Source organism: Podarcis filfolensis, assembly GCF_964270895.1.
Source record: "Podarcis filfolensis genome assembly, chromosome: 15".
Classification (NCBI taxonomy): Eukaryota; Metazoa; Chordata; class Lepidosauria; order Squamata; family Lacertidae; genus Podarcis; species Podarcis filfolensis.
The window spans coordinates 34,555,426-34,567,929 of NC_139618.1; the positions used below are offsets into that span (position 1 = coordinate 34,555,426).

At 45.3% G+C, this 12,504-nt stretch overlaps 1 protein-coding gene across 15 annotated transcripts in view; it reads right to left on the minus strand.

Annotated features, from left to right (window-relative positions):
- Positions 1 to 12,504, minus strand: part of CAMK2B (calcium/calmodulin dependent protein kinase II beta) — a 208,959-nt gene that overhangs the window by 91,902 nt on the left and 104,553 nt on the right. For all 15 annotated transcript variants that reach the window (XM_083588539.1, XM_083588544.1, XM_083588538.1 and 12 more), the window contains exons 4-5: positions 11,766 to 11,820; positions 7,113 to 7,178 (exon numbers count right to left, since the gene is read on the minus strand). In XM_083588539.1, coding sequence (XP_083444665.1) covers positions 7,113 to 7,178; positions 11,766 to 11,820 — 121 coding nt within the window. The remainder of the gene's footprint in view (positions 1 to 7,112; positions 7,179 to 11,765; positions 11,821 to 12,504) is intronic.

A 12,504-nucleotide genomic window follows, 5' to 3' on the forward strand; every position in this document is an offset into this window, starting at 1 on the left:
CCCCATACGCCAAAAATAAAAGGAACCTGACAGGGCAGAATGCCAGACCTGACCAGATTCAATCTATTATGGCAGCACCTACGCTCCCCACCCAACATTCTGAGAGGGTGAAAGGCATATATATACTGACCTTCAGGTCCCTATGCACAATGGCATAGTGGTGAATGTAAGTTACGCTTTCTAATATCTGATGGATACAGTGACTGCAAAACAAAACGGGAAGGGGGGAGGGAGGGAGGAAGGAAGACAGGAGGCAGGTTGGGAAAGGGGCAGACAATGGGGATCAGGAGGAGAGAAGTGGAGAAATCATACACAGAAGAAAGGCAGGAAAGGTGTAAGAAGAAGAAGAGAGCACAGGAAGGTTATAGAAAGGGAGTGAGCAAAAGAAGACGACAACCAAAATATGCATGGCAGGAAACAAAATCCAGAGATTAAAAGGGGGAAAGGGGAGGGGAAAGATCCACAGCAACAGACAGATGGACAGACAGAAAGGGACAGGGGGCAGGGTGGATATGGGGGACAAGAGAAGGAGAGAAACAATGTTGTGAAAGCTCAGAGACCACAGGGGGTTATCACAAGATGTGTGCAGATGGCTGTTAATAGCACCAGAAACTATGTGCAGTCAGGATCTGAGAATGGAGAGCAGTGCCAAAGGGAGCCTCTCCCACCCACCCCCTCCAAAACAGATCACTTGGGGCTACAGAAGTCGTGTATATAATAAGTAGTTTTGAAACACAGCAAGGGAAGCCCATGAGGCTGGCATGGAAAAAGAGAGAGAGGGTAATATCTATGGGTGTGGATAGGTACTGTGTGAAAGGCCATTGCTCACAACCTGCAAGCCTGACCGCTGTGAACCTCTTGGATCTGGGCAAACTGTCTGGCCTAGGAAATGTAGCACCACACTCAGTGTGCAGAAAATATTCCAGGAAAGGCAGATTCCTTTACCCCAGGATACTCCGCCTCCTCAGTATAAGAAGCTAGTGAGAAAAACTGCATAGCCCAAGACAGTCCTGTGCTAGATATGAGGACTAACATGGGATAATATAACTGGCACCTTTGCAGACAGTGGGGACAGGAATAACTCAAAGTAGCTCATTTGATCCCCCAACATTACTGCTGCATGGGCATGACCAAGAGTGGGGAACTCAGACCCTCAGGGTGAATGTGGCCCTCCATGGCTCTCTACCTGGCCCTTAAGGACTCTCTCTAGGCCACACCTGCCCCAGCCACATAAGCAGTTTAGTCCTGCTGGCCACATGACCCAGAAAGCAGTCTGTGGACAAACGCCAGCTCCCTCGGCCTACAAGTGAGATGAGCGCCGCAACGCCATAGATGCCTTTGACTAGAGTGAACCGCCCAAGGGTCCTTTACCTTTACCTTTTATAGCTGCTACCAATATGCTTTTATGCCTGTCAAGTAAACCTCTACACTTGACTGAATCTTTATGGCATCCATGAGTGTTTATTGCCTACTGCGTGTGTACCTTCAACCCCAAAGACGCTTCCAAGGAAGGAGCTGTGTTGAGATGTAACTCTGCTGAGTACAGATACTGTCACACATGGGCAGCGAAAGTGATGCTGGACCCAATCCTTCTAAATCATCCATCAGGTTGATGGATTGATCCAACACACTTTCCCTACTTGTGATTTCCAGCAACTGGCATTCAAAGGTACTGCCTCTGATTGTGGAGGTAGAACACAGCCATCAAGACTAGTAGCTGTTGACAGTGAAGCCACTGTGGACTATAGTAATTGATTAGTCTTATCCTTCATTAAGTTGTCTAATCCTCTTTTAAAGCTCTGTAAGTTAGTAGCCATCGCGACTTCTTGCGGGAATGAATTCCATAGCTATCTGTTGTGTTAAAAAGTGCTTTCTTTGTCTATCCTCAATCTCCCAACATTCAGCTTCATTGGATGTGCCAAAGTTCTGCTGTTAATCTATAATTTTATACATCTCCGCATAGCGTGTACCACACTTCAGTTCTACCCCCTCCGCTGGATCTCAAACAATTTAGGCTTCCAAGGCTCAGTTTAGCGGCCCATTCAACATTCATGGACTCCACTATTTGCAGTTTGCTAGTGCCAGCAAGCTTGCACACTGATTGATGTGTGTTCCCATTCAAATACACTAAAACAAAAAGGGGAACGTCAAAAGTCCTATCAGTTGGAGAAAGGAGAAGATCACACTATTGAAAAGAATTGTGAGCTGCTAGTTATGCGTATAGCCAGATTTAAAAAAACACAATCTTCTAACCATTGGCCATGTTGACTGGGGTTGGTTGAGTCCATCAACATCTGGATGGCCACAGGTTCCCCAGTCCTGGGCTAAGGTAACAACAAAGATGCAAGGAGTTTGTATAAATGGTTTGTCCAAACTATTATTATTAGTTCTGCACTGGACCTTCTGCACACAAGCAGATTATATATATTCACAACCTGAAACCTACCTTCAGTATTTTGAATAAATAAAATGGTTGGGCTTCATTCTTGATCTGAAAGAGCGATCTCAGAGCTGGGATCAAGGGTCCCCAACAGCTGGTTGTTTAGACACCCTTCCGCAAGGAAGTAGGGAAAAGAGGGACAGAACCATTGCTGGTAATTCTCCTCTTAGCTCCTTTCAATCACCATAGCTTACAAGTGGCTGCTTTAGTCAGTCTTTTGAAACAGCTAGTAAGTTCTGGAAAACTGCACTTCCTAGTTATGACCAGGGAAGTGTTTAATATTTCAGAGTACAGCTGTGTTTCAAGGAGAGGGAATACCCCTGGTAGTCACAGGTCACTAAATATGGCCAGGAATTACAGGAATGCATGCATGCATATAAATGCATGCATATAAATCTGTTTCAGCTGTGAGCTGTGCATTTGGAATTTGATTGTGGAAGGGTGTCTAAAGAACCAGCTTTAAATGCTGTAAACTGACTTAGACAGGGGGTGGGGGCGGCTCTATATGAAAAAGTGGGATTAGAAATCTCTAAAACAAATAAATGAAATAAGGAGGCAGGACAGATAAAAATAACTTGCTTTGCAGAAATGTTATGTTAGTTGCTATCTGATTATTTCTTTAATACCATTTACTGTCCTACAGGATCAACTAGGTCATTGGAAATTAAAATGGACTCTAATCACGACTGGATTCTGGCACACTTACATGGGAATAAGGTCCATTAAAAACAGAGGCTCTTACCTCTGAGTGCTGAAAATGTCAAAAGGAGAAATCTTCACCAAGTACATTGCTGCTGATCATGGGTTTTAGGCTTCCTTGGGTATCTTCTGCAGTGAACTTGGAAGTTGCAGCTAAAATGGGGAAAGGTTTTCTGACAGATGCTCATGCTGGGGCCTTCTCTACAAAAATGCATTTTAAATGTGAGGAAGAAGAGAGGACACAACACAGAGAAGTGCTATGTGTACCTCTCCCAGCTGTTCTACGGATCCCCTCCAAACCCAACTTGCTAATCCAGGCTTCACCAATCTGGTGACCCACAGCTGTTTTGGAACACAACTACCACCTGCCCCAGACAGTACAGCTGATGGGACTTGTAATCCACAACAGCTGGAGGGAATTAGTTTGGCGAAGGCTGTTCTAACCCCTGGACACACCTGGATACAGGCCTGGCCACAGTGATGCCCCAAAGCTGACTTTCTCTTGCCTCCTTCACTAGATTTTAGGGAGGGCAGGCTGCCCTCTGGGGACAATACCATTTTGCTTGTTTTTCTCTCCCTATCCCAACCGCAAAGGGATATAAATTAGACTGCAAAAATAATTATAAGAAGAAGAATGTGAATCTGTGTCTCTTTCGTGGTAGTGCCTAGACTGGCACTACAAGTGGAAGTTGGCCCCAAATCCCACAAAGGTACCATGCAAAAATCCTACTATGCCAACTAGAATTGTGTACCCAAAGGGCTAGCACAATTTAATAAATAGTGATAGAACAAATGAGAGTTCATTTCTCAGGGAGCTCACCTGAATCTGAGAAGCAGTGCTTCTCTACTCCTCTGGGCAGGGTCAGCCCCCAAATATATGAAGCCCCCTCCTAGGCAATGAACATCTATCTGAATTTTGTATGAAGGAAGAGATGGAAGATTACAAGAAACAGTAAGCACAATTCTGTAGGCCCAACGTAAGATGAGAAGGGGCATATTAGTAGACCCAAATGGGCCTTGAAGCAGATACAAACCCAAGCAGATGCAAAAAAAAAAAACCCTCAACGGCCTCCAGGCCATAGTCTACATAAAACCTTATTGAGAAAAAGCTTAATCTGTTACACGTCATAGCCCTGCTCTGCATTCTGGAAGAAACACAGGAAGAACATCAGTCTCCCCGGCTGTGTCTTTGCAAACTTATCTAGCACAGCGGCATAGGAAGCTACCTTATACAAAGTCAGACTATCCAGTTTAGCATTGTCTACACTGACTGGCAGCATCTCTCTGGGGTCTCAGACAAGGGTCTTTCCTATCTGGAGATGCCAGAAATTGAAGATGTGTCCTTTTGCATGCAAAGCAAGTGCTCTACCACTAAGCTATCACCCTTTGGTAGAAATGGGCCCATTATTTAACTTAAATCACAGCGTCATGGGTTGCCTCTTGCAGCACCTCACCACAGCCCACTGTAAAGCAAAATGTTTCTTTATGCCCTGACCCCTTGGGACTAAGTCTCTGACTTTCACAACCCTCAATGGCCCAACAGAACTTTATCTTCCTCCCTTGTCTACACTCTTTTTTTTAGAAGCAAGTGATATGGCTTCCTTACTTCTCTGAATTCACTTCTATGGGTATTATTGTAATGGCACAAAGTCACCTGAGTCTACCTATTGAGACTAGGAATGGATCCTTTTGCCAATATTTACATCTTGAGACAAATGGGCCACACATATAGTATCTCTCCCCTACTGTGTTTTGCAAATCTCAATTCAGAGGCTGTGTTTTTTAACAACTCTGTGTTTGGCAACAGCCACATGATCACACAACTGCAACTAACAGGTTCTACTGTTTCCATTTACAGCAAGAATGGAGAACTGCAGGCCTGGGGGCTGAATGTGGCCCTCCAACACCTCTCTATCTGGCCCTTGTAACTCTCCCCAGACAATGCTTCTCAATGCAGCTTTGTCTGGCTAGAAAACGTCCTTGAACTGTGGTCATAAATCTTGCTTGGCTGAATAGTGGCTATGTGCATGGGTGGGTGCAAAACCCTTGTGACTTTTATGTGGCTGGAATGCAGCCTGCTTTAAGAGTTGCATGCATTGTTGCACAAACTTTTGCCTCTGGTCCCTCCCCAACCCCCCAGAAATTTGACCATGAGGAAAAGCAGCCCTCAGGCTAAATTAAATAAAATAAAAATCTTCCACCAATATGTTCTATTATATTTATCTTAGTTAATAAAAAAAAATGCTTTCTTATCAATTAGGTTGGTTCCCCTTTAAGGGAATGAGCCTGTGGTCAACTCTAGAGAAAAACTATAGAACAACACAAAGTGGAAAGGAGAGCTAGTAGTTTCAGTTAAGAGACCCCTGGTTTGCTGCCAAGTTCAGAGATGCTCAAACACAATATAAATAATGCTACTTCATTATTATTATTATTATTATTATTATTATTATTATTATTATTCTTCATTATCTATATAAGGCCATCAATGTGCATGATCCTCTATAAAGTACAAGAAAACAGGCACCTGCCCCACAGAGCTTACAATCTAAAAACAAAAGGTTAGGTCTTACTTTATAGTAGTTGAATGGGTGCCACCCCCCCTGCGGCTATTTCCCATATTGACACAGAAATGGAGGATACATGTAAGAGAGAGTAGAGCCGCAGCACCAAGAGTTGTACTTGAGATAGCTTCTGATCCTCGCATGGCTCCTCCCCATGTGATCTCACCTCTCTCAAATAGTTCCTCCACTCCCTGGAGCAGCATGGGAAGTAGCCAAAGGTGAGACCAGGACAAAAATGGCAGCTCCCCAACCACGTTTCTTGGCTAATGCGGTTCTGCCCTCACAAACAAGCTCTTGTTGTGACAGCCGTAGTTCTGTGCTCAAGCATTACAGATACTTTTTCCATCAGTCCAAACCCTACTGACCCTGCACTCTTCTGTATTATTCAGGTGGTGGGTCCTTTCCACTCACTGCTGCTATACTTTGAGTTCTACCCGCTGCTGTATTCCAGTCTTTGATTATTTTTCAAATGAACACAGTGAAGATGATGCTCTTTAAGCCTCGCTATTCTCACTCTGTCAACTTTTAGCCCTGGGATCCTCAAGAGATATCTACAACTTGGACAGCAAGAGCTGATCCTGAGAAACTATGTTCTGTCCAATTTTCACTTCTTTCACAGACTCTCATGCTTTGGGGGGGGTGGGGGGTTTGGATTTCATCCACAATTGTTCATATAATCTAGGCTAGGTAAACCAAAATCTATTTGAAGTTGAATCAGGGTTAAAGAGCTGAATAACGAAACACCTGGCGTTGGCCTCCTTCATTCTGTAACCTGCAAATGTCATAAGCCTTTGAATCTTAAGATACTGAGTCTCAAGACAAGTGGTGTAGAAAAACACACCTGCCATCAGCCCACCGGGTCTTGAGCCAAATCTCTCCTGCCTGTCTCTCTTTCCTTAGCATGAAGCAGCTGCGGTGGTGGCCTACCTTGGTGAGAGTCCATTTTGGAGGCAATTCGCTTAAGATAATCAGATGCAATAAGAGGAAAGAGCTCTCGTAACCTTGGTATTAAAAGGGGGAGTGGATTTTGGCAAGTGTTACCTTTTATCACCCTGCAGCACTGTAATGGGGCAAGTGTTACCTGCCAAAATGCCATCTCCTTCATATCTATGAAAGGAAGAGGAGCCCCATCCTTTGCTGCAACCTGATCATCAGACGGAAAAGCCACACAGCAGGCTCTGGCACTGCATGTGGCAATGGGGCACATCATGGCAACCACTGGTGCCAAAGGTTTTATGAACTTTGCTGTAGCCTTGTGATACCTTTTGAGTCCAACCCTTCGCCCCAGTCATGGATGGGTTAATGTTGCACAGGTACAAGCTGGCATGGGATCAGGGAGCAGAAAGAAGGGGACAGGGTGGGGAAAGGAAGAAGGATGGAGGGGGACAGATGGAGATGGAATTACCACTCACCTTGCATCGGCTTCACTGTAGTATTCCCTGGCAACAATGTCTTCAAAGAGCTCCCCGCCCGTGACCCTGAAATAGAACGCAGACCACAGTTCAAGCAAAGTCTGAAATCTGAAAAAGCGCCCCTTGAGGGCAAACTGCTACAGCCCAGCTGTTCCTGAAAGACCAGACGAGCTTGCCAGAAGTTCTAATTTTTTAGATCCCTTTTCCGAAACACAGACTTGGGATGAAACTGCCACCTGCTCTGCTGGAGAAATTATCATTGGGGCCACTGACAGTTGTCAGCAGGGCTGGGCTCCTGGCAGGGTCTCCAGGTCTTCTGTTGTTACTGTCTGTCCTCTCTGAGCAAGCAAACAAGACAGAGGAGGTGTAGCAGAATCCCCCATTTGCCTCCCACTTTCTCTTTGGATAACTTGCCTCCTGATCCGGGCCCAAGGACAAAGGGTTGTCAGTGTGGAAGCATTTTGCCCAAAGTTCCCCAAACTCTGGAGCCAACCAGTTGCTCATCCGTGGCAAAGACCTAGGTGATCTGCTCTTCCCATATACTGCCAATTGAATAGTCTGCCATTTTAAGACACCGAGAAATATAAGCAACGAAGGCAGTGCTGAGAACATTTTGGAAGAGGCAAGTAAGAATGGTGAAAGACAAAAGGGGCACTTATGGCAGGAGTTTGTTACCAGGTTGATTACACAGATCACTGGTCATCAAATTTGGGATAAGAGGAAGAGGAATGCTTAGTTTACAGTACATACTCTCATTTTGAAAATTAAGCACTGGGCAATGTACTCACTGGTCATCAAATTTGGGATAAGAGGAAGAGGAATGCTTAGTTTACAGTACATACTCTCATTTTGAAAATTAAGCACTGGGCAATGTACTCCCTTGTCATCACCCAGGACCATGTGAGCGCCGCTGATTGGGCCTCTTCAAACAAAGAGCACAACGACCAAAGCATGGAGCAATTTGCTCCGTCTGCCTTCCTAAGCTGTGTACTGTTTCATTTCCACGCTGTTGCTGCAGCTCTAAATCTTGTTCTCTCTCCCACCCACACAGAGCTACAGATGTAATGCTTGCAACCCGCTACTTCCCTCTGTGCTGCCAATCACCTGACTACGAGGAGCTCGTGTTGCCTCCTGTGTGAGAGCCAAGAGAACAACACCATGGATTTGCAGGGCAATTTTTTTTTGTTATAGCTGCCTCTTCAACAGCCACCTCTTTCCATTCCCTTCTTCCGTGCAATCCCCCCTCAAAATGCAGCAATGTCTGCAAACTGGAACCCCCAAGGTGGTTCAGATTCTCTTTCATCTCTCACTTTCGCCTAGATTCTCACCTCTATAGTTAACTTCGGATTTGACATTGCTAATTTGAATGGGAGAAAACTTAAGTCCTCAAGAAGCTTTGACAAGCCATTCTTGAGACTGCCATGGTAATGTGAGAAGTTTTTCTGTATGTCTGTTCAAAAGGAAGAGAATCTAGGAGCAGCTCTGCATATAGATGAATTTATTATAAGAGACACATGTATATAAGCACAATATTATGATATTGTCGCAGTGATGGCTAGCGGGAACAGGCCTGTGACAAAATGATAATTTGGGAAGCTGCTCAACAAGCTGGAAGGCTACACCGCTTAGTATTGAGATATGCTGAGCATCTGCACTTCTCAGATATTTCAGCTGGCTTTAGAGGAGCAAGCTTGAGAAGCCTAATGATGGATATCAGCTCAAATGCACTCAACATTCAGGAGGCCCTTTAAGATGAGGGATGGCTAGCAAGGAAAGAAAAACAGTCAGCTGTAAAAGTATCCTTCATTTTCAGCAAGGCAACCTAGATTTGGAAGCAACTGTCAGCCATAGCACTTGAGCACTGAATTCTTCCACAACCCATGTGTTTCTCCTGATGACAAGGGTGGGGGAACTTTTCAAGTCTGAGGGCCACATTCTCTCTGGGGCAACCTTTTGGGGGCCACCTGCTGATGGCAGGGGCAAAAGTGGGCCAAGCAATGAACGTGAATTTTACTTATGTACAATAAACTAGTTTCTACACAAACTCTCTACGCTCCATCTGGGCAAGCAAAAAGAAATGTTCCAGCCAGCAAAAACATGTAAAGAGGGTACAAAGCAGGTCTAGAGGAGATGGGTGGCCTGGCATAGAGGAGGCAGCCTGGGGAGAGTGCCGAGGGCCAGATAAATTGGCATGAAGGGCCACATTCAGCCCCTGGAACTGAGGCTCCCCATCCTTGAGCTATGAGAAAAACAATCATATGAACCCACTCCGTACTGGAGGCTCATGTTCAATATAAAAAGGTAAAGGGACCCCTGACCATTAGGTCCAGTCGGACCGACTCTGGGGTTGCGGCACTCATCTCGCTTTATTGTCCTAGGGAGCCGGCGTACAGCTTCCGGGTCATGTGGCCAGCACACTCAATATAGAATATCAATAAAGACATGGCAGGATACAAATAAGGTAGAGAACAGATATCTAGTGCTTTTTTTCTGGAGGGATGGGGAGGACGCATACCCCTAAACATTTTGTGAATCTAAGTTTGGCCTCATTGAGGGGCAGTATTTCAATATGAGTAGGAAAATGATAGAGTACCCCTAAACATTTTTTTTTTAGAAAAAAAGCACTGCAGATATCTAAAACTGTTTCCAGACAATAGTTTTACAGGACAGGTAGATGCAGTGCACATGTTCCAGCAAACAGGTCAAGGGTATGCAAAGGCCAGCACTAGCCCAGCAGGCCACATGGCCATTATTACAGTACTGTAATAGCTCAACATGTCTGTTTTCACTGGCATCTTGCCCTTCTTGTGTAAGAGATGAGCTGAGTATAAGAATTTGTTGTATGGGTGTGTCCTGAGTAGTGTAAATGCACTTCAGGAATAAGCAGCAGCTACCAACACCACCACTCCATTTGACGCTTGTCCCAGGTTTACTGATTTTCATGCCTAACAAAAGCTAACCGAGGAAGACCCATGAGGGCTGCTAGCATTGTAAGATAGAATGACTGTGCATTTTACTCAAAAGTAGGTCCCACTGAGTGCCACATGATTTACCCCCCAGTGAATGAGCAGAGGATGCCACCTGAGTGACTCTGTCTAAGAAAGAGGTTATGGAAGAGAATGCAATGAGTATTAGCAGAGGTTACAGCGAGGAAGCAAGCATGGGTTTAAAGTCTTTCCCCCCCCCACACACACACACTCCGGTAATGCTGAGTTCCATGAAAAAAGGGAGCAATCTGTCATCTTTGTTCTTGAATAGCAAGGTATACCACCCTCCAACATTTCAAACAGCCTCAGCGGATGATCAAAGCCTCCCCATTCTGCCCAGCTTTCAGCTTCATTCTGCATACACCAGGAATTGCTTGATATTCACAGAATCAAGTCTTGAGCCTATAAGGTCTCGGAAAGCACATGCAAAACCGTAACCCACGCAGCAGCTGGCCCAGTCCACAGCTGGGTCCTCAAGTGTCCTTTGCCATGTGGCCCGGGGGATGTAAACCTGCATTTTACTTTCAATCCTCCCGCTGCAGGCAAGGGACATACCAAGGTCTGTGTGACTCCAGCGAAAGACAAGCAGGAGCTGCACTGACTCAGAGAAGAGCTAAATATAGCTCACTGCCTAACTGGAGCTGTCAGGGAAGAGGAGAGATGAGATCACCAGCTTCTATATCTGGAATGAAGTGAGAGGCAGCCGAGCAAAGCACACAATGTCTCCACAAGCCCCCAGACACTTTGCAAAGGCAGTCGGCACAGGACATGGCCTACAGCCATCCTGACAAAAGGAATGGGAAGAGGGACAGGCCAACAACGCTGTCTGGAGCCCTGGAGCCAACAGAGACTTTAAAACTTATGCGGGTCTTAGTGGGCTTGTCTCTGGCTAAGCAGCTGTTTAGCTACTCTGGGCGTAGTGTGTCTTGGGCACTGAGTCACCCCCATCATTCTGATATCCTTCCTCCTTCTCATCACCCTCCCCTTCGTGCTAATGGAATAGCTGCAGCTGCAGCCTTCTTCTCCACCCCCCTGCCCATGAGGATGCCACAGCCTGCTCAATTCCCCTAGCAGCACACAAAATTTATTCAGAATTATATCTGTATAATTCTGTATACCTGTATAATCCTTCAGTATACCTGAAGGAGCGTCTCCAGCCCCATTGCTCTGCCCGGACACTGAGATCCAGCGGTGAGGGCCTTCTTGGTAGTGGCGCCTGCCCTGTGGAATGCCCTCTCATCAGATGTCAAAGAAATAAACAACTATCGGACTTTTAGAAGACATCTGAAGGCAGCCCTGTTTAGGGAAGCTTTTAATACTGGATGAATCATTGTATTTTAATATTCTGCTGGAAGCCGCCCAGAGTGGCTGGGGAAACCCAGCCAGATGCGCGGGGTATAAATATGTTGTTGTTGTTGTTGTTGTTGCTGTTGTTGTGCAGGGGAGGGGGGAAACTATCCACAGTGTGCCACCAGGAAGGGGACAATCAGTGGCAACTATGATGCTGTGCTGGAGAAGTGGCGCGCGGGGGGGGGGGGTGTTAGTATTTTAAAGCAGAGAAATTCCAGGTTAAGTTCAGTAGGGGTCTGGGTGAGCTACTGGGCAGGGACATCAAGTGCAAGAATAGAGCATATAGTGATACAGTCACTACGGATTTCCTACTTACAGATCAAAGACGAGGTAGTGGAAGCCTTCCTCAGATATGCTATCATGGAGGCGAACTGCAAAGGAACACAAAACAATACATTACATATCTGCAATTTTCCTCCTCTGCCTTAAAACATACATTACACAAAAGTACATAAGCTCTCACGGGCACACAGCCCATGCATAGCAGCAAGGCAGCAGTGTGATGAGGCCCAGGTAACGGGCCCTTCATCTGAACATAACATAACATAACATAACTGTGAGGATTATCTCAAAGCACTTAGATCACTTAGAATGCAAGATCTTCCTTTCCACAGGCTCCTTCCCCTATCCATTATATTGCTGCCACACTGCCTTGACTTACCAAGTCCCCAGGAGTACAGATTTATAATACAGGGGGAGAGGAAAAAAACAGGCTGGGATATACTAGTAGATTGATTTTCAGTAAATCAGCAAGGATTTCTGACTCCAAATTGTTTAACAACAGGAACAACAAAATCACACACACACTAAGAGTTCAGACAACACTTAGATAATCAGGAACAGATATTTATGTGAAATGAAGGGCTGTGGTCTCAGCTCATTTCTAGTACTCAAAACAAATTGCAATCTCCAATGCAATTCCTGATCTACAGTAGGCACTTGCCTGCCCATAAACCTGTTTCTGAGCCAAACTTCTGCAAACCAGCTGGGCAAAAATTAGGTAATAAGTTAAGAAGATAAGACAAGACTTCCTGGATTAGACTAAATACTCATCT